The sequence below is a fragment of the Mugil cephalus genome, chromosome 10, assembly GCF_022458985.1.
Source record: "Mugil cephalus isolate CIBA_MC_2020 chromosome 10, CIBA_Mcephalus_1.1, whole genome shotgun sequence".
Lineage (NCBI taxonomy): Eukaryota > Metazoa > Chordata > Actinopteri > Mugiliformes > Mugilidae > Mugil > Mugil cephalus.
Genome location: NC_061779.1, coordinates 26706439 through 26730743, shown reverse-complemented (window position 1 = coordinate 26730743; position 24305 = coordinate 26706439). Strand labels below are relative to the sequence as shown.

The window sequence follows — 24305 nt, the reverse complement described above, 5'->3', positions numbered from 1 at the left end:
AATAAAAATAAAATAAGAAAGGCAAGATAGACAATATTGGGTGATATGTATAGTGTCCAAGATTGTGGAAGTAGTAATAATATGACATTAATAATGTGAACATTTCATTTATGATTACGTTAATTTGACCAATTGGATCTGTACAATAGCAAATAATAATACTAATTTTAATAGAATTTTTAATTATTAAATTTTTTAGAACGGTTCTACGGAATACAGGCAAAATATTCAAATGGCTAGATGTGTGCTGAAAATTGTCTGCTGATTCATAACTGACAAACCGCAGTGTTATTTTTTTTTAATTTTTTTTTTTTAGTTGTACTTTTTCAGTACTATTTCCTTTATCACCGCAGTAATCAGTAAAAGGCGAGTTTACGAGGAGACCGTGAAGGTAGCATAAGGATCAAGCTGGAGAGTAAAACTCGCTGCAACCGATCAGAAACACCCAAGTCAACAACTCTACGCAATGATGGGACTTTTGTGTTTCAGTAACGGAGTATAAATGCGTATTTTATTTTTTGTTGATCGAGTACGTGTTGGTGAACTACTCTGAGATCGGTATTAGTCGCGTGTTGTTTGCGCTCTAGTTATAACAGAGTTCTGCTTTCAGTCGGATGGAAGTGAGTGAGACAGGTCAGTTTTAAGACAGACAGGTCGGTTTAACAGCTCCCTCTGAGTAGATTTAGTGTCTCTTCAGTTCAATGTCCACAATCAACTACGCTGAGGAGCTGGACTTCAGGCTTATCTTTGAGGAAGACGGCAGACAGATAGCAGGTACGTGTCATTTTATCGACATTAGTTAGTAATTTGTCAACTGCGTGAAGCTGCGATGACCTAGCACACGTTACACAGGACGTCAAGAAACCAGTTTTCAAAATAAAACAGACTACACGGAAACGGTAGTAAATGTGACACGTTTCCCTTGATTATAAAGTGTCTGTACCTCTTGAAAAGCCTAAGAAAAATACCCCCCCCCCACCCCACCCCAAAAAATTTCAATTTGTTAAATGTGTGTGGCTATGTGCCTTTTAACATCATATTAACATATTACACATTCAAACGTGATATTGACTAATGTTTTTCAGAAGTTGCATAATCAAATCCTAGACATGTAATTATTTGTACATTTTACTTAGAAAATTCTGGCTGGATGTTCTTTTCTGCTCTTGTTGTGGTAGATGTGACACATACAGCTGTCTGCTGTTAAATTCAGGCGAACGCTGTATGGTGGGACAAGAATTAAATGTACCGAGAAACTTTACTTAATTGATTAGCATTATTTCAGACAGCTGTAATTTTAATGAACAAGTGACTTGGTTTGGGATTATTTTGTCGCTGATGTTGACTTTTTGCTCTTGCTGTAACATCAGATTCTAACAAGTGATGTTGATCAGCTTTGTGAGGGCTTTGCACTTCTGCCCATAACCCATGAATTCATGCTTTAGCTATGGTAACGTTTTGCACAAATGTCCACCCTTTTCACTTCCTCTCCCCTCTCCTGGATGACAACCAAGAGAGGGAAAGCAACTATTATATACTGAAGGAATAATAAGTTAAACGCGCTCTTTAGATAGGTGAATCTGTAAGGGAAACCATGTTGCTTGCAATGAGTTGGTGGTCAATCAACGATAAATAGAAAGATGGAAATGTATTAGAGGATGTGTTGATTTTCTTTGTCATATATCATTGCAAACTGAATGTTAGGTTATTTGGTCCAACAAAACAAAACGCTTGAAGACATCACTTAGAAGCTTTCTTCTGTGATACTTCACAGACCATTGACAGATATATGCATTTATAAATGGAAGGCTGCATCGATACATTGATAAGTGCTTTGCTTGCTTGACTTTCAACCTCTGTGCAGACAGACATGCTGTCCTGCCTGTCTTTTACAGGTTTTACTTCCTGGTTTTCTAACCGCTCTGTGGCACCCAGCTGGTTGTGGCGCGTATCACCTCCTCCCTCTGTCTATCTGCTCTCTTCAACACATTGAGGGCTATTTGTAAAGAAGCATCGTGTTGAGCTACTGAGGCAGATCACAGTTGTCGCTTTGATGCCTTTTTTGCATATACCATGCAAGGTGTGTGTTTGTGAGAAACAAGGGTATTAATAATAGTGTTGTGGTGAAGAGTGTGTGCAGCTGCGTGAATGAATTTACTGAACTGTTGTAGATAATCTGCCACCATAATTAGTTCAGTGCATGCACTAGTCATTGTAGTACACCTCACAGTTGAAGATTTGGCAGTTTGACAGACCAGTATGTCATTATTGTGAATGCACTGCACAGACATAAGCTTAAAAATACATTGTAAACAAATACACAGTCACCATGACCAGAAGACGGTAAACAACAAGCAGCAGGCATACAGGAGAGCATGTAGTATTTTTATTTATTTTTTATTATTATTTGGTGGGCTTGTTATTACATTCAGTTGTTTTGAATTCATATCTGCTCATCATCACAAAATCTTATAGAATGCCTTATTGAATGTATTAAGTGTACTTAATCATCTGACTGAGGTTTTAAATTACTGCTAGTCATAGGTTCAGTTCATCTGTGACCTACCAAGAAGCTAGGACTACCACATTTTGTACTAGTGCCTTTTTAAGTTACCAAATCCATGGTGTAAAGCTAGTTTTACATTTACATTAAGACCCCAGTTATATATATATATATATATAATAATAATAATAATAATAATAATAATAATAATGGCCACCTCGATTCACAATTGGTTCGATTATCAAAACCCATCCTTCTTGGGTGGTGAAACGTTCAGTCTAATAATGTTCTACAGTATAATTGATATAATCAGTTATCAATGTTATCTAGTCCCTGATTGGAAAAATTTAGGGAAAGAAGGTGAACAAGCGTTAGTCTTTTGTTTCTGTTTGCCTTTGCTTTGTATCATTTGACGTAGTTCAGTACTTGTTGCAAGTGGGACTGTCTGAACAACAACTAATGTTGATTAACATTATTAACAACATTAACAACATTTTTATTCAAATGTTAATGTTGTAATTATTAAAAATACATACATTTTTTGATATTGTTGGACAGGTTTGTTCCAAGCAATAAATAAAACTACTGTTTAGTAGTTATTTGTCATGCCAAGAGCGTGTAGGAGGACGCTGGCTCACATCTCTGTATTTGCTAGTTGTATCCTGGTGATAAATATAACTGGTGAGCTTTGCTTGTAAACTGCTGCCATATAATAAAAGGTGTTTGCAATGCAAATGATTATCCATCTGATTTACATGTTGGTTTACAGGTCCAGATCTTGATGTGAGTACACCTCCTTCGTCTACGCAGGCTCTGGCTGAGCAGCCTATCAGCCACGGGCTGCAGAGTCACCTGCCATGTGTTCCCACTGCAGACGACTACCACTATGTTGGCTACCAATCTCAGGGCCCCCATTACAGTGCCCAGGTGAACCCTAGAGCCTTTGACTGCCCCAGCATCCAGATCACATCTATTGCTCCTAACAGCCATGTGGAGCCCATTAGTAGCCAGGAGGTTTTGGCAGTGGGTGGGGCAGAGGGGGGGTTCTCTGAAGCCTCCTGGTCCAGAGACCAGCTGTATCTGTCTCTGGACCCCTGCTACCGTGACCCAGCACTCTGCCCAAGCCCTTGCAGCAGTCTCTCCTCAAGAAGCTGGATGTCCGACATCTCCTCCTGCGAGTCCTTCTCACATGTCTACGACGATGTAGAGGGGGAACTGCTCGATGCTGCTCGCCTTGCCCTCGGGTCCCCTCTTGGGTCACCTCTTGGGTCCCCAGGCTGTGGTGGTGGGGCCTTCGGGGTGGAGCTGTGGCAGCAGAAGTACCAGCATCCTTCAGCCTTCAGCCCAGCACTGTCGCCACATCAGTCGCCCCGTCAGTCGCCCCGTCAGTCACCTTGTCACTCCCCTCGCACCAGTGTCACAGAGGAAAACTGGTTGAACCGTCGGCCAACTTCCAGGTAAAACAGTAGCTCTCTTATGATGAGTGTGGTGATTAAGGTGATGTTTATTTTTTTAAGGGAAGTCTACACAGCCTTGTGGTACAAATAATAAAGATAAATACCAAATTTGTAGTTACAACACTTGATAAACTCTATTTAACTGAAGTTAACACTTTTGGCTCAAATGTTAAATTTGAATCTTGAATTGATGTGGATATTCACACTGGACAATTAACAATGCTAATTCTGTCCTCCTTTCTCAGGCCGTCTTCTAGACCAACGTCCCCTTGTGGGAAGAGACGATACTCCAGTGCTGACCCTCATGCTCGCTCACCCTCACCTCACCACTCGCCCAGCCCCACTCCGGTCGCCTCTCCACGGGGCAGCGTGACAGATGACACCTGGGTTGGAAGCCCTGCTGGCGCCCTCGGATCCCTCCTGATGTCTGGGTACCAGGAGCTAGATGTCCCCTCCAAGACCAGGAAAACATCTGGGAGCCAACTAGGTCTTGTTGCCAATCAAGGAGACTCTGGTCTGGAGTCGTTCCAGGATTCTCCTGGAGATGAGGGACGAGAGCAAGATGGCGTGGCTGAACTCTTTCTTCAAGTGCCCTCCCACTTCAGCTGGAACAAACCTAAACCTGGAAACCCTCCTTTGTTCAGGTTATTATTGTCATTATCTGTTATGTAATCAGATCAGTTTACTAAAGGTTCTGGAAGATATGTTCATATAGGGGTATCAAAAGTAATACCCCCCTTTCCCAACACCCTAAGTTCATTGCCAGTAGCTTCCTTGAATCCTAATTTAACATGACTCAGAAGGCCAAGATGATGTGTTCACGTCAGAAACCTCGATTTGTTAGTCCTGAATTGGCCTGCGTGTGCAAAAGAACAAAATCATGTTGTTGTACTCTAGTAAATATGAAGGCAACTGGAGTGAGCTTTTAGTTGAAATGCTGTAAAAGGCAGAACAGATAATAATAAGGACAAAGATGAGAAGAAGGACATTTTTTTATTATGGCCTTTTGTGGGCCATGGCTGCTAACTCTGTACAAGTTGTAGGCTGATGTTTGGATCCAGTTGTGACGAATGGGGACTTGGATTGATGTAAAATTTGAAACTGAATGGATTTTGTCAAAACAGAATTGAAAAAAAATAATAAAAATTATTCCGTTTGGTTTGTAATGCTCAAAAACAACAGATTGGGGTAACAAGTATCATCTAACTTGGAAAATGTCTGCTTCAGTTATTTCTGATGCAAGAAGGTAATGATAACAGTAATGATAATGATAATTAATGTTTTGTCAAGATAGATAGATAGATTACTTTATTCATCCCCGAAGGGCAATGAATAGGAGATATATTGAGTCCTTTCTGGAAAGGTTGCTGTTTCCAAGTATTTGTTTTTTGTGAGAAAGGAGAAATGTGGCTGATTTTTCTAAAACTGCATCCCACACCAAAACAATTTGTATCAATAAACTGCACTACTGCAACGATATTTGATTTTGGGGGTGAACTGTACTTTTGAAAGATTTGCTACTAACCTCTTCATACCAGATGCCACATGAGCATAGCATAATAGGCTCATCAGTGTCTTTGTAGTTTTAGAAATAATGTAAGTTTGATTTGTGTCATATAGTATATGATAATTATGCATGTGTTGTCTCTGCCTTCAGGACCTCATCACCCCCTCCACTGGACTGGCCTCTGCCTAGCCACTATGAACCGTGTGCGCTGAAGCTTGAGGTCCAACCCAAGTCCTACCACAGGGCGCATTATGAGACGGAGGGCAGCCGAGGAGCCATCAAGGCAGCTACAGGAGGGCATCCTGTCATAAAGGTAATTCCTTACTTGTGACCATGCAAGGTTTTCTGTATGTTAACTTTATTCTTAACTAGAACTTGATTCAGATGTTTGGAGTTTTGATGTTAGGTCTGTCTTAGGCAAGAGACTTTTAATATCAATGGAACATTCAAAATTTGCTTTAATTTACTGTTACTCGCTGTTGCTATCAGATTGTGCTGTTTGTTGATTATGAGATCCACAGAGCCGTAATATGTATTTTTGATGATTTTACGACTGCATAATACACAGCTTCTACACCAAAGCACTTAATACCTGCTGACCCTGCAGGTCCCTGTCTTTGGGCTTTGCACTCACTCTGGCTTCTGGTAAATTATCATGGGCAGTTTAGTCGGGTATTTTGTTGACCAGTGCTACAGTCATTCAGTATAGGATTGGACGTTTGTGAAACAGAAGAATTTGCATGATCACACAACTCAGGCCTCAACATGAGTTTGTTTTTTTAGGGCAAGGGGAAGAGGAAATTTACTTGCACAACCAGATAATTTGGTGGTAATTTTGGAACTGACGGGCTAAATAACAATAGTGGTGGTGTTCCTTCAATTCTGCAACCGGTCCTTTAAGGTGTGATACCGGGCTGGATATCACTTCTGATTTCCTGAATCGATTTGATTCTGATTCACAAGTTTCCTTTTAGAGATATTTTCAATTCTATTCAATTTCAGAGATATAGGGACACACAGCTAATAACAGGCTAAACAGTAGTAGTATACAATGCATGAATAAAAAAGAAATTAGAGGATAGGCACACCAGCACTATAGACCTATAGGATGGCCCTGACTGTAAGCTTTATTGAAAAAGAAAGTCTAAACATAAACCTTAAAAATAGAGAGAGTGTCTGTCTCCTGAACCTAAACTGGGAGCTGGTTCCACAGCTTGGAAACAAATGGTCCTGGAGATATTTGGTATTTCCCAAATATTTCACTTCTAGTTTGCACCTCCTACATATGACATTGCTTTTGTGCACCTCTTCTCTGTCATCATACTTTTAAAATGCTGGCACACATCAGCTTTCAGGCCTGATGGAAACTGTAGTTTCTGTCATGCTCTCGCTGCATGATCTCATGAGACTAGTCATGCAAAACTAGTCTCTTAGGACTGCAGTGAGCTTTCTAAAGACATGAGGCAGGATATGATATGATCTTTTGCAAAAACAGAACAGAGGTATTATTTATCGATATCAGTATCATCTTTCAAATAAAGATCGATTTGAACCGACTTCTGTTTTAACCAAAAGCCTTAGTGTGGTGTGATAAAGGATGTTTGCTGGGGGCAGAGCCAGATGTTATGTCATAGACACATGAGCATCATTTACATATTAAAACACTGTGGATGCTTTCAGTTGTTTGTCTGAATTCTGCATTTGCAAACAACATGAAACACTAGATTGTACTTTTCCCCCCAGACAATTGGCTTTTGTGCCCAGACAAGTGAAACGTAGAGTTACGCATTCAAAGAACTAGTGCCTCAAAAAGTGTCACATGTTCATAAAACGCACGCGATGATTGAAACTGGGAGGATCCACTGAAGATAAAACCACAGGGCGACGGACGTTGTGCTACAGTTTTGCTGATGCTGTGTGTGATCAGCCCGGTGGATTCTTTGAATTGTGTGCCAGGCTGAGGCAAGTAAAGCGCCCTCAAGTCCTCGCATGTAACAGACACCAGCAGGGCTATTCTGGGTGTCACATTCTCAGGCTGCTGCTGAAGCCAGATGAGCTTCCTGCTGTAAGATGTGTTAAAGCTCAACGTGTTTACTGTCAAGTAAAGGACAGCAGCTGTGCTCACAGAAAACAGTGCATTTTGACCCACTGCTCTCATTCAGTTAACAGTCATTCAGAACATAATGTTCTTTTTCTTTCATTTTTTTTATCATTAAACGTTCAACTCAGGGAACTGGAGGGGAAGATAAATGTAGACACAGAGAAGCACTGTGTATGTTTGTGAAACAAACAATGATTTATTTGTTTACATGTTCTGGCTCTGACCTCAAACTGATCATGTCAGAGACTGATACCAGTCTTTGCATGCATCCCTTAAACAAGTGACTGCTCAGATGTTTGTCAGAATAAGGAACTGTTTATCTCATGTGTGCTGCTGATTTCCATCTACAGTTAGAGGGGTACAGTGAACAGCCAGTCAGCGTACTGTTGTTCATTGGGACTGCGGACGACCGATACCTTCGTCCTCATTCCTTCTACCAAGTCCACCGAGTGACGGGGAAGACCGTTACCACCAGCTGCCAGGAGAAAATAATGGGTGGCACCAAAGTCCTGGAGATCCCTCTGCTTTCAGAAAACAACATGTCAGCCAGGTACCACATCTGTGCTAATGACCTAAAAATCTTCCTGTCTCATTCACTTGTATGACGACCTGCTTCTTTGCTTATTAAATCCCAAACATATCAAGGCTCAGATGTTATTGTAGGTAGCTGTATTAAGCATAAGTAGTAGTATTTATAGAAAGTAACAGTAACAGTAGTGGCATATTGCTGCTGCAGACCTTAGATTAGACGTGTGGGACAAAATGAAGTGCTGTCAGTCCCTGCTTTTTGGAGAGACAAATGCCAGCTTCATTTAACAAAACTCTAATGACATATTTATAGCCAAAGCAACACTACCCCAGTAGACAGTGTTCTTCTATGCATCCTGTAGCGAATTATAATAAACATTATTGTTTGGATTTCATTTATCAAAGCATCGACTGCGCCGGAATCCTGAAGCTGCGTAATGCTGACATTGAGCTGAAGAAAGGCGAGACAGATATCGGACGGAAGAACACAAGGGTGCGAGTTGTGTTCAGAGTTGCCATCCCTCAGGCAGATGGCCGAATGCTGTGGCTGCAGACGGCATCTATTCCTGTTGAGTGTTGTGAGTGAATTCCATTTCACCTATTCACCTGCTATGCTGAATTCTGGTGATGCCAAGAATAAATTTCATTCCGTCCATAAAAAATTGTTCTTAATTTGAAGTTAGAATATATTAACTAAGCAGAGGATGTTAGATGACACAGATCACAATCACAAAGCTGAGTTTGTTAGGACATATGCTGTGTGTCATGTATTTTGAGTTAACCACAAATATATTTAGATTCTAAATCTGTTGTTTTTCAGCCCAGCGCTCAGGCCAGGAGGTTCCTCACTTAGAGAGCTTCAGTCCAGACAGCTGCTCTGTGGAAGGAGGAGAGGAGTTGCTCATCACTGGATCCAACATCTCCACTCAGTCCAGGGTTGTTTTTATGGAGAAAGGGTCAGGTAAGATCAGTGTGTGTGTTCATCAAATTCATCTCTTGTAAAGTTCTATTAGCTCAAAAGTGACACATATTTGGTCCCCCCAGATGGACGGTCGCTGTGGGAAATGGATGCTAAAGTTGTAGCAGAAAAAAGCAGCGGAGTAAGTACAAACTTAATGATACAAATATCGGAGAAAGGGACTTTGGGGATCTGGGAGTAGGAAAATGGAAAATTGTAATGGAAATGTTGCTCCCTCACCTCATTCCTTGGCTCACTCCACTGGCATCGATCAAATAAAGGCATAAATACACTTTCCCCAAAAAAGAACATTTAAAGACTTGTATATGTCTTCAGTGTTCAGTGAGTGCAGTGTTTCCATGGAGTCTTAAAAAGTCTATATTTGGTAATCCCAATTTAAGGATTTAAAAAGTCTTAAATACAAGCATATTATGCATTGTATGTCTTAAATAACATTTAGTCAAGTCTTAAATCCTTCCATCCATCCAGCCTATAATGTTTCTATTGAATGACAATACATTTTGTTATTTTGAAAGTAATTCTGGGTCCTTGATTTTTCTTATTTTTTGTACTTTGTGTAGGTCTTAAATTTAACCCGTAATGGTCTTAAAAAGGACATAAAAAGTCTTAAATTTCACTTGTTCACTTGAGTGGATGACACAGCTTTAGATTTGATGCTCCTTTGAGGTATCCCTTGAACTCTGAAAGGTGGATCTCACAAAAGTACACTGAAGTTTTTGGAGCACTTGAACTTAAGATGACAACTTAAGAAGACACTAAAATGGCAATGAAGATTCCCTTTAGAGGAAGTGCAAGGAGGAAGTTAACAAGAGCTTGCTGAAACCACAGAGTCTGAGTGTGAATCAGAGTGTGTGTGTCTGAGGAACAAGAGGGAGACAAAGCAAGAGCCATTATTCCATGCCCACTGAATATAGGAAATGGAATCATATGAAAAATGTATTCCTTTATTTTTTATCAACAGATATCTTGTTCTCTTTTTGTAATGAGGAAAATATTTCAGTTCACAAAATACACAAGGGCTTCTTTTTATGTTGTAATCCAATCCTGTAAAGTTTCAAAGGTATTTTGCTGAGGCTATATGTGGCTGAGTATATAGTTGTATGTTTCTGATCTGCTCAGGCCACACCAACCTGTTCAGTGTATCGTTGTTTAATAATAATCTTTCTTTCTCCGCTCTTGTTACACCAACCCAGATAGCCATCTTGTTTGTCTGGTTCAGTCAGTGTTTTCTCCCCCTTAAAGGGGAGGTTTTCCTCCCTGCTGTCACTAATTGTTCCTCAAGGGAGAGTGTTGGTCTTCTCTTTATTGTAAGGTCTAGTGATACTGTAAAGTCTTTTCCTTAGGTGAACTGTTATGATTTGGTGGCATGTAAGTAAAATTAAAATTGAATTCAACAGAATTGAACGAAAGTCAAAATCCACTAATTATGTGAAGCAGAGCTAACAGAGCAAAGGCAGCAGCAAATGGTCTTATTATATGAGCTGGATTGGGAATTGGGGGTCATGATTAGTTTTCCTTAGTACAATTATTGTTAGACAATTTATCACGATATTATGATAATCACGGTTATTATGTGTTGATTGATTTCACAACTCTATTCATATGAAAAATCACATGAACACTCCTTGAAAGTATTAAAGTTTCCTTTATTTCTATCTTTTGATGCCAAAATATAATTATATTACTAATTATATGACCCAATATTTGTATTTGTATATTTAAGTATCTATTTATATAGGACCAATCACTAACCCCCCCAGGAAAATTGTTTAAATTATTTAATTTTATGTGGCCACACATAAAACTATTATTTTGGTTAATTTATTTTATGTTATGTTTTATGCAATTACAATGACATTACGGACTGGGAGCACAAGTGTACAATCACTAGATTGAGCTGGAAGCACAAGCCCAATGTTTATGCACAGATGGGAGAAAGCAAAGGCAGGTAATGCTAAATGTTCACTGACTGAGTGAGAACATTGTCATGGAGTTTTCTTCTACACGTCACTGCACAGACACTGACACTGTCCAACAACAAAAAAAGAAAACAAAAGCAATCAACCTCACGCTGCACTGAAAGGCCGTGTCGTACTCGTACACAATTAATTGCAAATGACACACTAACATTTAATTTCCTACTGATTCAATGCAACGTTAGAAAAACATTGACGTTTAATGTATTTACCTTTATTTTGGCATACAAAGTTGGGTGGTTGTCCCGCAGGTGGTGAAAGATATTAGATGTGCTTCCGTTTGGTCGGGGGAATAACTCTTCTGCCATTTTCCCCACAGGCACTCACATCATAACTTGCAGGGACCAAAACAAAGCAACACACGCGGGCGTGGCAACACGTGGCTGTTGCATAACTTTGTTTTTGTTCGGTTTGAGTTGCCCTTAACTATGGTTTTCTGATGGTATTCAGGAAACATTACGATCAATTAATCGTAGCTCTTAATACCGTGTTTAATTGTAAAATCAAGTTATCGTGACATCCCTAAGCTGGATTTAGGAAAAGGCATTTCAACACTATTTTTGCTGAAAAAAATCATGAGAATGGGCACAGCACGACTAAAGCATTTCAACATGCTGTAGTCAAAATCTGCTGGGGTCCAAGAGCAGGTTAATACTTGTATTTGTATAAAGAATTAAATCTGTGAGCATTCTAAACACATTGAGAATATCTTAGTCTTTGATTTTAGTCTACAGGTGCTTCATAAATGTTCAGTGAGGTTCATTTCATGTCACTGTGGAATGAAGCCCTTGACAATTGAGAGCAAAACACCCTTTAATCTGAACCATCACATTTCATTGTATGTTTGATACACTGCTGTCATTCTCTCTCTTGTTTATTTCCTGTAGCACAGATTTATGGGAAAACATGGCCTATCTGGTGTCAGACTTGTGGAACCTGGTGGTTCCTTTAGATTTACAGCATGTTCAAATGTTACATACAAAACATTACCAGACACAATGTCTTTATGTTTGTTCTACTTGATATATTTAACACAAATATCAGTCAATCAATCAATATCAATAAACTTTGACAGAAATGTGCTGCAGCGGGTAAAATAAGTATTGAGCAGAAAACAATTTTCCATACTAAACATATTTATTTCTAAAGGTGCTATTGACATGAAATTTTCACCAGGTGTTGGTAATAACCCAAGTAATCCATACATAGAAAGAAACCAAAACAAACAAGTTCAGAAATTAAGTTATGTGTAATAATGTGAAATAACAGAGGGAAAAAGTATTGAACACATGCAGAAACGGAGGTGGAAAAAGGCATGGAAAGCCAAGACTCCAGCTGACATCTATCAGTGATCAGAAAGCCATCCTGCCCCTTATCAGTGCAAATGAATATCAGCTGGTTCAGTCCAAACTGATGGCCTATAAAAAGGTGTGTCATTACCAAGGTGTCACACAAGGAACATCTCATGGGTAAAACAAAGAACTCTCTCAAGACCTTCACAACCGTATTGTTGCAAAGCGTTCTGATGACATTGGTTACAGAAGGATTTCTAAACTCAGTGAGCACTGTTGGGGCCATAATCTGGAAGTGGAGAACATCATTCAACCATAAACCGGCCACGACCAGGTGCTCCTTAGAAGATTTCTGACAGAGGAGTGAAAAGAATTAACAGAAGAGTTGTCCAAGAGACGAGGACCACTAGTGGAGAGCTTCAGAAAGACCTGGAATTAGCAGGTACAATTGTTTCAAAGAAAACGATAAGCAATGCACTCAACAGCCATGGCCTGTATGTACGCTCACCACACAAGACTCCATTTCTGAAGAAACAGCATGTTGAAGCTCATTTAAAGTTTGCTGCACAACATTTAGGCTTGCCCAAATGTCTCAAAATTGAACTCTTTAGATGTCATAACACACATTGGAGGACAAAATGCACTGCACATCACCCCAAAAACACCATACTGACAGTGAAGTTTGGAGGTGGGAGCATCATGGTGTGGGGCTATTTTTCTGAATATGTTACTGGCAAACTTCATATAATTAAAGGGAGGATGAATGGAAAAATGTACCGACCGAGACATTGTCGAGAGAAATCTGCTGCCATCTACCAGAATGATGAAGATGAAACGAGGATGGACATTTCAGCAAGACAATGATCCAAACACAGAGCCAAGTAAACTCTCAACTGGCTTCAGAGAAAGAAAATAAAGCTGCTAGAATGGCCCAGCCAATCACCTGACCTGAATCCAACTATAAAAATCAGAGTTCATAGAAGAGGCCCATGGAAACTTCAAAAGTTTTAGACTGTTTGTGTGGAAGAATGGGTCAAAATCACACCTGAGCAATATAACTAGTTTCTCCAGACAGGAGGCATCTTGAAGCTTCATTACCAACAAAGGCTTTTGTACAAAGTATTAAATAAATATCAGTAAGTGTGTTCAATATTTTTTCCCTCTGATATTTCACATTATTAAACATAACTTAATTTCTGAGCTTATTTGTTTTGGTTTCTTTCTATGTATGAATTACTTGGGTTGTTACCAACATGTGGTGAAAATTTCATGTATGAAAAAGTGTGATGTGTTCAATACTTATTTTACCCACTGTATATAGACTAGAAGCCACCATCTTCTCCTTTGTCTCCCATGTGTTTTTGTTTCTGTCTTTCAGTCCAGCATTGTGGTGGAGGTCCCTCCTTACAATAAAAAGACAACCTGTCCGGTCCAAGTCCAGTTCTACATCTCAAATGGGAAGAGAAGAAGAAGTCTAACGCAGAGCTTCACCTACCTACCTGGAGTTAGACATTACTTTCCTATTGCTACTGGACTCAAACAGGAGCACTGGGAGCCAGACCGCATCTCCCACATTCCACCAGGCTTCTGTGCTCCTTCTTGCCAAGGACCCTCCCATGACCGAGTGCTTGGCTCAGATGTGCCTTATTATGATTCTTGTGAGCTCCCGGCACATTGTGGTCCTCTTCCACAGAGCACCACACGTCTCCACCATCCTACCTCCTCGGTCCCTCTTCAGAACGCCTTAATGTTCTCTCAGACCTCTTCCATCCCTATGCCCTCTGAGACCTCCTCAGTCCCTTCTCAGATCTTGAGTCCTCTTCAAACCTCAGCGATGTCTCTTCAAACCTTTACCATCCATCCTCAGACCACTGTCCCACCACAGCTCACCACAAATCCTCCCCAGGTCTCTTCACTTCCTCTTCAGACCTTCACAATCCCTCCAACATCCGCTGGTGGATCACGGAGGGAACTGTCTCCATCTCTGAGTTCCAGGGGTACCTTTGAAACCCCCAGTGACTCCCAGAAGGACACTCTGCTTTCCAGCCCAGGAGAGGTACTCAGCATCAAGCAGGAGCCAGAGGACCAGCCAAATCTGGGATCCTTGGGTCTTCAAGAGATCACACTGGATGATGGTAGGTCTTTCTTTTAAAGGAAAATTTGCCACTTTTTAGTCTAATTCAGCCAACCAAAGCATAAATTCTTCCACGTGTGTTATTGCATTGCCTTCATATACCAGGATGCATTCTGTGTGGGCAAATTGCCCACAATGTGTAGACATTTCAAACGTTGTGTGCCTGTGTTCAAAAAGTAAAAGGTTTCAAAAAGCATTACCTATTGAAGAAAAGAAACACAAAATAAAAGTAACATTAATATGATTGCGTTTATGAATGTCCTGTGGTATCTAGCAACACAAGTTAGCGGGGGTCTTTGGGTTCTATGGGTTGAGGGGAGGGGCCTCTGTGGATCATCCCACAGATACTTGATGAGTTTGTTCATGTTTTTTTTGTTGTTGTTCCTAAGCTGTTTTTGCATATGTGTCAGTCTGCATCCTGCTGGGGATGACTGCTGCCATCAAGGAGTGTCATTGCTATGGGGTTGGGGTGTCTGGTCTGGTCTAGGTGGGTGGTTCATCTCTATGTCTACGTCTCCTGCCAGTGGTTTTAATGTGGCTGATTGGTTCAAGCGTTACTCACTTAGTAGTCATCTGGCCTAATTTCCGGCTGGTTTTGGTAGTAGTTTCCAATTTATCTTTGTGGTTTTATGTGGGACAACATGTGGTCAGTGATTCAGGTCTGGATATTGGAATTCTAAATCTACTGGTTTTCTGTGTGTTTCTCTGTCAACTCTGGGCCAGACGTGTGTGTGTGTGTGCTCATTTATGTGCGATGACATGAATGTTTTTGCGTTTGAAGGCTTTCTCTTTGGTTTGGGTTAATAATAGCTGTGTCTGTAGCTCGTTGCTGGTCTGAATGATGCAGATGGGGGTTAAATTAGTTGCAGTCTCAGTTGGCGGGTACCAGCTGTCACCAGGGCCTCTGTCCCTCTGGCTGGCACCCTCCCACCCAACGCCTTTCTGCTTGACTTTGACCCCCAGCACTCTGATCTGTACCTTTAGGAGAAACATTAACTTGTAACTACATCTCATTGAACAACTTTACCTACTAAAGCTGCTACTCATTAGTACCGATTTTGGAGATTTAAAAGGAAAGGAATATCTCCAGATTCAATCAGTGGTCCCACTTTTTTGTTCCCATTTATTGTTGTTCAGGACTAGTTCAACTTCACAATGTAGTCCTGATTCTTTAAAATGACTAGCAAGATAAAAATACAAGATGTTACTGTTACACAAAATGAGGTTTACACACCTTATTACTGTATTTTTAGGACCTGAAAAGACATGATACATGTGATGATGGGGAGTCTGGGAGTTAAGTTGGTGCAGTTGCAAATGTACATGAAGTTTTCTTAGTTACAGGTGAAGATCATACACTTAAAAATTAAGTATTTTAATATTGCTACTTTTACTTAAGGGAAAGATAGGAGCACTGCTGCCACCTTTAATTGTTGAGCTGTTTATGTGTGTGTATCTCTCAAGAGTTTCAGGTTTCACAGCAGAGCTATGAATAGACTCATTTGGGCAGGGATGCAGCCATTTGCTGCCCTGTAAATAAACTCAGAGCAACTTTTACTACTGCTGCCGATACTGAGAACCCATTGTGCATTAACTACTGTTTTACATAATGATGCTGTTCAAGTAAATATAGGTAATATGTGTTTATAGTCATTTGAACAAAACGTGTATTTGTAATTTAACAAGCAGGATTTGTGCCTGCTCTAACCCCATGCTCTTCTACCAATGCAGCAGTTTCAACACCAGCAGGGCCCAGGTTTCTGTACATGGATGAATGCCTTAGCTGGATCAGTGTGGGATTTAGTGCAATCTCAGATCATCATCAGTTCTTCCAAAAATATATCAATAACAATTTACATATATTTTTTTTGATTAGACAAAAACGTTTTTTTCTTGTTTAGGTAAACTGTAGGTGACGCGTAAAATGTGGTAAATGGAACGGTTTGTTGGAAGTTTGGACACACTTTCATTGAATTAAATGACAAGGTGTGTCCAAACTTTTGACTGGTATCCCTGGAAAAAAAAAATCCTGTTTTATTTTTTTTTCTGGACACTTACCTGTGCAAAAAATGAAATAGTTTAACATTTCTTTAAATAGCAATAATATCAGACTATCAGATGGTCTAACTTGGATGTTTAAAGCAACATATGCGCTAAAGTTTGTTCCAGTAGTTATGTTTATTCCAGTTGTGTGGTTAAACACTGCAGTGAAAGATTGCTTACTTAACTGTGTGTATTTTTCCAAGCCTCCATTTAGCCCTTTTATCAGTAAAAAAAATAAACATCTGTTCATTCTACCAGAACGAGAAAACATTTTAAGTCAGACCAACAGTCTTTCATCAGGAAAGACTTTCATGAATACAAAAACTGGCATCCCCGTCCCAGCTATCTCCATATGAATATGACAGTGGTTTCTCTGCAGGTAATCCAGAGAATTTTTTTTTTTTTTTTTTTTTTTTAGGGCAGTGCTTTAAAAACCTCCAGCAGGAGGCACTTAACCACTCAAACCACCTTTGAAACACTGCTTATCAGTATCTTAAGGCACTGCATAAACCCTTCACAGGCCACCCCAAACTGATGGAGAGATTAATTACCTACTATATGTGTTCTATATTAAACTATCAACATGCCACAGGTTGAGACCTGAGGAAGACTGTGGGATATGTTGCGAACCTCAAAAAAAAATAAATAAATAAAAAATTCTTGCAATTAAGAAATGTTCCAACTTTACTACCAATCAGAAAACCAAGCATGTTTAAGCTTTGTGAAAATGTGACTTGTTTCTTTTTTGGTTGTTGCAGTGAATGAGATTATCGACAGAGACATCAGCAGTGTGGGCAGCAGCGACCAGCCCGACCAGTACCACCTATACGACTGGGAGCACAAGTCCAGTGACACTGCCTTGCCGTTTTGTGGAGCTCCCCAGTAGTTCTGATGCTTCCTCGTGAGATGACTGCAGTGTTTCTACTACTGTTTGCAACAAAGTCACCAGATGGTTAGGGCTGCACAAAGTGCTACAATTTGACCTTAAAGTGCCTGAAAATCAAATCAGCTCCCTCTGTGGGCACGTTTTATCAGGGTATACGTCAGATTACCGTTTCCCCGTCTGTCTCAGGAATTTTAGAACGTAACTGACTCGTATCTCACAAATAAACCAAAGATTTTTTAACTTTTCATGACTGAATAGGAGGAACTCTAAAATGTGACAGAAGGGCTATAATTGGATTTTCACACAATCAGTAATGCCATTGCAGTGGCTAAAGTTCCTTGAGAATAAGGAAATTCTGTCATTATTTATTGGCCAGTAAGTTAAAAGATCTATTTTTGATATTCTGGATCTGATTCAGTAAAAACTGAAGTCCTTCAGATAATCATTTACATTTTTATAGTTTTGTTTTTCTCCGTACAGTTTACATCTTTCGCTAAATTAATGCTGTTCAATCTGAAATGTTGTGCTGTGAAGCTTAAAACACTGAGTTTTTGAACTGTGTTGTAAGGCTGAAGTAAAAAGGAGGATATGTGTTTGTCCTGTGTCTGAATGACTTCTTTAATGGCTGATTTGAATCAGCTTAGGTTTCTATTTGGATTCAGCACTGCTTTTGGAGTAAAGATGCCAACTGAAACATCTCAACTAGTCCCCTGTCTTTTATAAAGAAATACACCAAAGGCAGTTTAAATGATGGTTAAAAGCTGGGTCTGGTGTATTACTTAGCAGCAAAAACAAACCAAAGGAGCTGTGTTAAATCAGAGAAAACATATGCAGCACTGCAATGACCTGAATGATGTCTGTCTTGGGCAACAGTGTTACTCTTCTATATAAAGGCAAAACTATTTCTTCGTTTTGAACAAAGCAACACAGGCTTTTTCTGCATAGGCCAACATTGTGACAGGTATAACAGACTTCTGAAACCACAACAGTGTATGGTATACATGCCAATATTTTGACATAACGCAATATATCTCCTTTCATAGTGAGAATCAGACATATTCAGTCATTTAAAGAGCTGTTGGTCTGGGTCTGTTTGAACAAAGCAGAACTCCTCCACAGCGGAGTCTGAGCTAGACTTCCAGCAGCTGTTTGTGCAGGTATAAACCAGCACAGTCCCGAACTCCAGCTCCACCTTCTCGCCGTAATCCTTCCTCTGGAGTAGGCTGACAAGAGCAGGCATCAGCTGCAGCTCAAAAGTCCTGGATCCTCCGCAATAGCCGCATGCAGAAACCAGCTGAGCCATGTTGGACGGCGGCTCGGAGATGAATAGCGGTCTCCCGCTGTGGCAGTAGCGCAGGATTTGCTGTGGACACAGTGAAATTTTCTTCATGAACCTGGAGAAAACCGCATCTCCGTGTTTGGCTCTGGTCTTCTCGTACTTCTCCTCTCCTCCACCACCGCTCCCCTCCAGCTCTCCCACTGCCACTCCCTCTCTCCTCTCATACTCTCTCAGCAGCTGCTGTGCGTGGTCCAGGTCCTCCTCCTCTCCAAACAGATCTGCCTCCTCTACCACGCTGATGAAGTATGGACGGAAGATGGGAATGTCTTGTGATCCTATCAGACTGAGGTCATGAAGGTGGCTGCTGACAACCATCTCACTGACTGAGGGGAAAAAAAAAATATCAATATCACTAGACCTGGGCTTAACAACAGCATCATATTAAGAAGAATAGTTCATACATAAGGTCTTATACTACAGTCCAATAAAAATACCCCAGGAGGAATATAATGGCGGTTTTCTGTTGTGGAGGTAACTAAATAATGTTTTTGCTTTTTTTGGTAAGTATAGCTTATGATTAATGACCAATACAGATAACCTTTGTCATTGTAGATATAGGGATAAATGGCAAATGCATTGTTGTGATGCTGATTAACTGGACCAGGTCAAATGACTGGTATAAAATATATTTACATATATGTACCATTAAGTAATTCAAAAAATTTAACATTATAAGCTTAAGTACATGGACTAGAAGTATTGAGTATTGAAAATGCTGTCATAGTTGAGTGATCCAATTAAACCATCCAAAGAATATTTGTCACAAACAAACTTGAATCAACCTTAATGATAATACTAACCATAACCTTAATTCTGGAAGTTGGTCGTGAGGATAATAGACATCTCACAGCCTTACCTTCTGCCTCAGGGGCTGCTACCTCCTCCTGAACCTGGATTTCCTCCTTTACACCTCCTTCCCATCCACCATCCCCGTCTTCCCCCCAGTCATCAGCGGTGTCACACCAGTCCGTGGCCAAAAGAGGAGCATCCTGAGTCGGAATGTGTCGGGTGGATGTCTGCGCTGCCGCTACCTCCGTCTCCAGGCGCTGGGAGCGGAGCACGGTCCAGCACTCCGACCTGCCGCTACACTCTGCAGCCAGGCACGCAAACAGGTGGAGGTTTCTGTGGTAAGGGGACGCCTCCAGGGGGCAGTACACCTGGACCACGTGGGCCAGCGGGGCGCTGCAGCGACTACATCGTGGAGGCAGCGGGGAGATGCCCGGCAGCCAGTCCGGCTGACCCCCAACTTTGTTCGTCAGGTACGAGGACTGATATCTTTTGGTGTCCAGCTCTCCATCAGACAAACCGATGAGAGTCATTTCCTGAGCGACTGAAGCCATCCGTCACATTGAAAACATCGACCGGAAGTGAAATTATGTGTTTGAGGTCCGTCACGAAAACATTACCACCGGCCTTACAGTTAAAGTTAAAGTTATTACGCACTTATAAATACCTCCAGAGCAATCAGGAACAAGCAGCGCAACTTCTTAATCACCAAATGTATCAAGTTAAGGGGGAAAAACAGTAAAACAACAAACAGCCTACACAGCACATTTGGAAACGCGACATAAAAGGTTCCGGCCGGACCAAAATATCCTACGGAACAAAACGAAATTTCCTTTCGAAATGTATCCCTGAGCACATGCTAATTGTTGTGTTTATTGGTTTCTTAGTCCGTATTTTAGTGAGTGAGTTTAGATCAGTATGCCAAAACAATATTACTATTATGAAGCGGCAAAATTGATTTCGGATTAATGAAACACTGACTATAAGTAGGAACACATTTATTTTGAAAAATGTTAACTGGAGGTTTTACGTGACAAATCCCGGTTTGAGATCTTACAAATTAAAAGAAACGGAAGAATTGACCACTAATAAGTCAAACAACATCAATTCCTTTTTTTAAAAAATATATACATTATAAAGATCATGTGATGTGTGTTTATATGGAAATGAACCAAAAGTAATACTTACAGCAGCCACATTGATCAGGGTGTCTGCAATTGTATCAGCAGATACTTATTTGCCTGCCAGCTTCATGAGCACAGACATGGAATACTTGAATAGTTTGCACACGCAAAGCAGGCTGTGTTTGTTATGTTAGATAATACAATGGCTAAGGTGTTGCAGTGATGTCTGCAATGATATGATGTTTTTGCAGTTCAGTTCAGGTGGCAATAAAACACAACATGTATATGTATTTTCACCTGCTTAAAAACATGAATATTCCACTTCCTTATTTTAAATGAATGTTGGACTATTGAGGCCTAAAAGACCCCAACAGTTAGCACTTACTACATTTCCAGCTCAAGCCAGTGCTTATTTTAGAGTAATCTTAATGTCTACTTTCTGAAATGATATGACTGCAAGGAATTGATCAAAACTCAAAACAAAGACAACCCCAAAGAGAAGCACTTATAAAGACAAGAATCATCCTCTGTCTTGTCAAATCAAATCAAACTTCATTTATACAGCACATTTCATACAAATGAATTGCAACACAAGCTGCTTCACATATAAAACAAACCAGCAGAACTCCCACACGCACAAACACACACACATACAGGAGCACAGTGATAGAAAGAGCACTAATATGAAAGAACCATAGGCAGTAATCGGGCCCCCTCATCCTGCTGAGCTAGGACCATCCCCGTAGCATCGCTCCAGCCAGAGCCAATCACAGCTCCCAGAGAGGATGGTCCTCGGTGGGAGATGAGAATAAAAAGCAATAATGATAATATAAAATAGAAAAAAATCTAATCATAAAAGATTTCTTAAGATGGATAAATAAATAAAAATATGAATAAATATACACCAGATAAACCAATACATACATAAATGACTAAATAAATAGAGTTCTAATCCAGTGTACGTAAATCAAGCTATAATAGACATTTAAGATTGTCTAAGAGCCAAGCTAGAAATGGGTTTTAAGGTGAATTTATCTACAGAGGTAAAGCTGTAACAAGCTCTCATATGCTCAATTTGGTAAAACATCTAACCACATCCTATAAGAAAGTGAATGAACAGCCCCTGGAAGGATGGACAAAATTACTTTGTTTGATCTTAATATTTCTGAGAGCTCTGTGTCTAACCCACAGGCCCGTAAGCAGTTTAGGAGACTCAAAAACTTTGGCCCTCTGCAGACGTACACTGCTGCTGCGGCTACTGCTATTGCGTATGATAGGCCCCTACCTCTCAGACACAAATAATATGCGCAGTGTTGACCACAAACATCCGGTAATTCATGCTGGAGGTAACAATTGTGGTATAAGATCGGTTTTATTCCAGGTTGACTTTCCAGCAAATGCAGGATTTTCATAGGATAATATTCAAAATCCAGGCTGAGCCTGAAAGAGTCAAAGAATGTGGCCTTTCCATCTTTTTCCAGAGTGAGGGCCAGCCAGTGCTCTCCTGACAGATGACGAGGGTTGATCTTCGCAATGGAATCGTAGCAGGCGTAGAGCATGATGTAAGGGGACTTGAAATTGAATATAAATCAAGTTGAAAACAAATAAAGTATATCCTCTTTCAAAATCTTCACGGGTGATGGACAGAGTTAAATCCTTCAGAATTCTCTCACAGAAATGCCGTTACTAAATCGGGGTTGGAAAGGTTTGGCTGGGACCTGCCTGCCATTATGAGACAAAGCCAGGTATTCCACGTCGATGTGGGTAAAGTTAAAAGTTGAGAGACCTTTTCTTCCTGTGAGCACATGGTGGTTCACATCAATTCTCGTCAAGGGACAGAGGGTTTTGCCTTTCATCAGAGCCGCTGAATGACCTAATCGTGCTGCGGGGGAAACGGTTACTTTTTCACAAACAGAGAAGCTCCCATCAAACTGACTCGTCAAACAGAAAATGCGCGTCACTCATCCGGGTCAGTTTAATGTGCAAGTCGATGCTGAAGAACACCTCCCTGTGCAGGGGACCCATCACGTGAAACTCGCTTGAGGTGGCACTAAACTGGAGCCTTCTAACCAGACCCCAATTGGAACTGTCAGCCGCCACCACAAATCCATAAAACTGGCTGTGTCTTTATAAAACATACCACCACTGAAAATACTCCAGAGAGTTGCATTGGAGAAATTCAACAATGTCTCTATAATAGCTCTGTAGGGGTGTGTACCACTGGACTGAGAGACCCAGGGTCACCCTGGGATCTCCCAGAGTCACGGCGACCTGCGAGGAAATGGTGTTGAGGCGATAGTTGATCAGACCCACACAAGCATCCTGCGCCAAGTGTGTCCCATCTTTGTTAGTAATTTGTAGACGCAGGAAAAGCAGAGTGTTGGCAAGATCCAGATATTCCTCTCCATCACCTGGGATAAAAATTCAATAAGCCCCATCGTCTGTGAGAGTCGATAAAGGGGAAATCTCTGTACTCTGCTCGATGGACATCTGCTTCACCGGAGCCGCGAACAAGTCCAGCTCCGTCATGCTGCATTTGTCAGGTTTTGAGTGTTGAGGTGAGGACCCAAATGCAGGACCAAAGATGAGACACGGGGGTTCCAACAAAAAGTACTTCTTGATTCTCTCTCTCTGGAGTTCTCAGATGTTTCTAGAAAACAGTCTTTAATAAGAAGGTTCAGGTACAAAAAAAAAACTCAAGGCAAGGAAATATTAAGCCGGCTCTGAAAAACAACCTCAGAAAAATCTCTTCCAGAAAAAACAAAACTAAAAATTGCTCTGCAAGGGGAGGAAAAAACTCAAAGGACAGAAGTCGATAACGAGGAAAAATAAATGCAAAAACTTACAAAGGAAGAACTTCTCTGTGCTTCCTAATCAGAGTCGTTAAAGCCTTAGTAACTTAATTTCCCATTTTTGTCTTCAGTGCTCTAGCATAGGTCTTCTTTGAAAAAATATCAATGACTATTAATAGATAATTATACCCCTTATTGTACTCTGATAAAGCTTGAGTATCACAGAAATCCCCTTGAAATTGGGTCAGGGTTTAGGATACAAATACTCTGTTTCTAGCAAAATGTAGAGTGTAAGCATCCTGCTTCAATAAAAATTCTTTTACTCTATCAATTTTTACTTAAATCTCACTCCTGTACAGCTTTCTGAAGATGTTCTATCCCTCCAAAACTTCCTGGATGTGAAGGTGTATAATATAGCTTTTTCATCAGGCGTTCTTCCATTTTCTCCATCGCTAAGAATGACAGAGACCTCTTTACTGATTATCTGAAGATTTTCCAGGTTTGGATTAGATGAAAGAGACAGATACTTTATTAATCTCTATGAGAAATTTATATTTCCAGCAGCTTGACAAGAGTGGGACACAAGTTTTTTGGGACATGCAGGTTTGGAGAAAACAAAATGAGTATTAAGTTATATAAAATATAAAAATACAAAAAATAGAAAATACAAAAGGTAGAAAAGGTGTTGGTATGTGTGTGTGTGTGTGATAAGGTGAATGTGTATGATAAGGTATTTGCTACACACAGCAATACAGTGTCTGTATTTGATATATTTATTCTATTGCCTCCCCCGAGGGATGTTGGGGAGGAACGATCTCCTCACTCTGGTGGAGCAAGACATTGACAGCAGTCTGTCAC

The 24305-nt window shown here is 40.5% G+C and overlaps 2 protein-coding genes across 3 annotated transcripts; one reads left to right on the top strand and one right to left on the bottom strand.

Moving 5' to 3' along the window:
- Positions 1-375: 375 nt before the first annotated feature.
- LOC125014564 (nuclear factor of activated T-cells, cytoplasmic 3-like) lies at positions 376-18104 on the top strand. Of its 2 annotated transcripts, XM_047595735.1 has the most exons (11): positions 376-774; positions 1896-2080; positions 3273-3960; positions 4206-4604; positions 5618-5780; positions 7919-8118; positions 8502-8674; positions 8917-9057; positions 9141-9196; positions 13722-14478; positions 17279-18104. In XM_047595735.1, exons 2-11 carry the CDS (start codon positions 2074-2076, stop codon positions 17404-17406), a joined length of 2712 nt encoding a protein of 903 aa, XP_047451691.1. In that variant the 5' UTR covers positions 376-774; positions 1896-2073; the 3' UTR covers positions 17407-18104. The 2 variants fall into 2 exon arrangements, with proteins under 2 accessions (XP_047451691.1, XP_047451690.1); XM_047595734.1 differs by lacking the exon at positions 1896-2080 and having other exon boundaries at positions 377-774.
- Positions 16637-20410, bottom strand: pdcd2l (programmed cell death 2-like). Its single transcript, XM_047595737.1, has 2 exons — positions 19602-20410; positions 16637-19068 (listed from the first exon to the last, which is right to left on the bottom strand). The coding sequence occupies exons 1-2, from the start codon at positions 20083-20085 to the stop codon at positions 18470-18472; spliced, it is 1083 nt and encodes a 360-aa protein (XP_047451693.1). The 5' UTR covers positions 20086-20410; the 3' UTR covers positions 16637-18469.
- Positions 20411-24305: the final 3895 nt, after the last annotated feature.

Bases quoted from the DNA above. Each gene is read 5' to 3' on its own strand.
- LOC125014564 (XM_047595734.1), top strand. From the start codon at position 702: ATGTCCACAATCAACTACGCTGAGGAGCTGGACTTCAGGCTTATCTTT. The intron at 4,605-5,617 runs GTTATTATTGTC...CTCTGCCTTCAG, and splicing joins GGAAACCCTCCTTTGTTCAG to GACCTCATCACCCCCTCCAC. The intron at 5,781-7,918 runs GTAATTCCTTAC...TTCCATCTACAG, and splicing joins GAGGGCATCCTGTCATAAAG to TTAGAGGGGTACAGTGAACA.
- pdcd2l (XM_047595737.1), bottom strand. From the start codon at position 20,085: ATGGCTTCAGTCGCTCAGGAAATGACTCTCATCGGTTTGTCTGATGGA. The intron at 19,069-19,601 runs GTAAGGCTGTGA...TTTTCCCCTCAG, and splicing joins AGCAGCCCCTGAGGCAGAAG to TCAGTGAGATGGTTGTCAGC.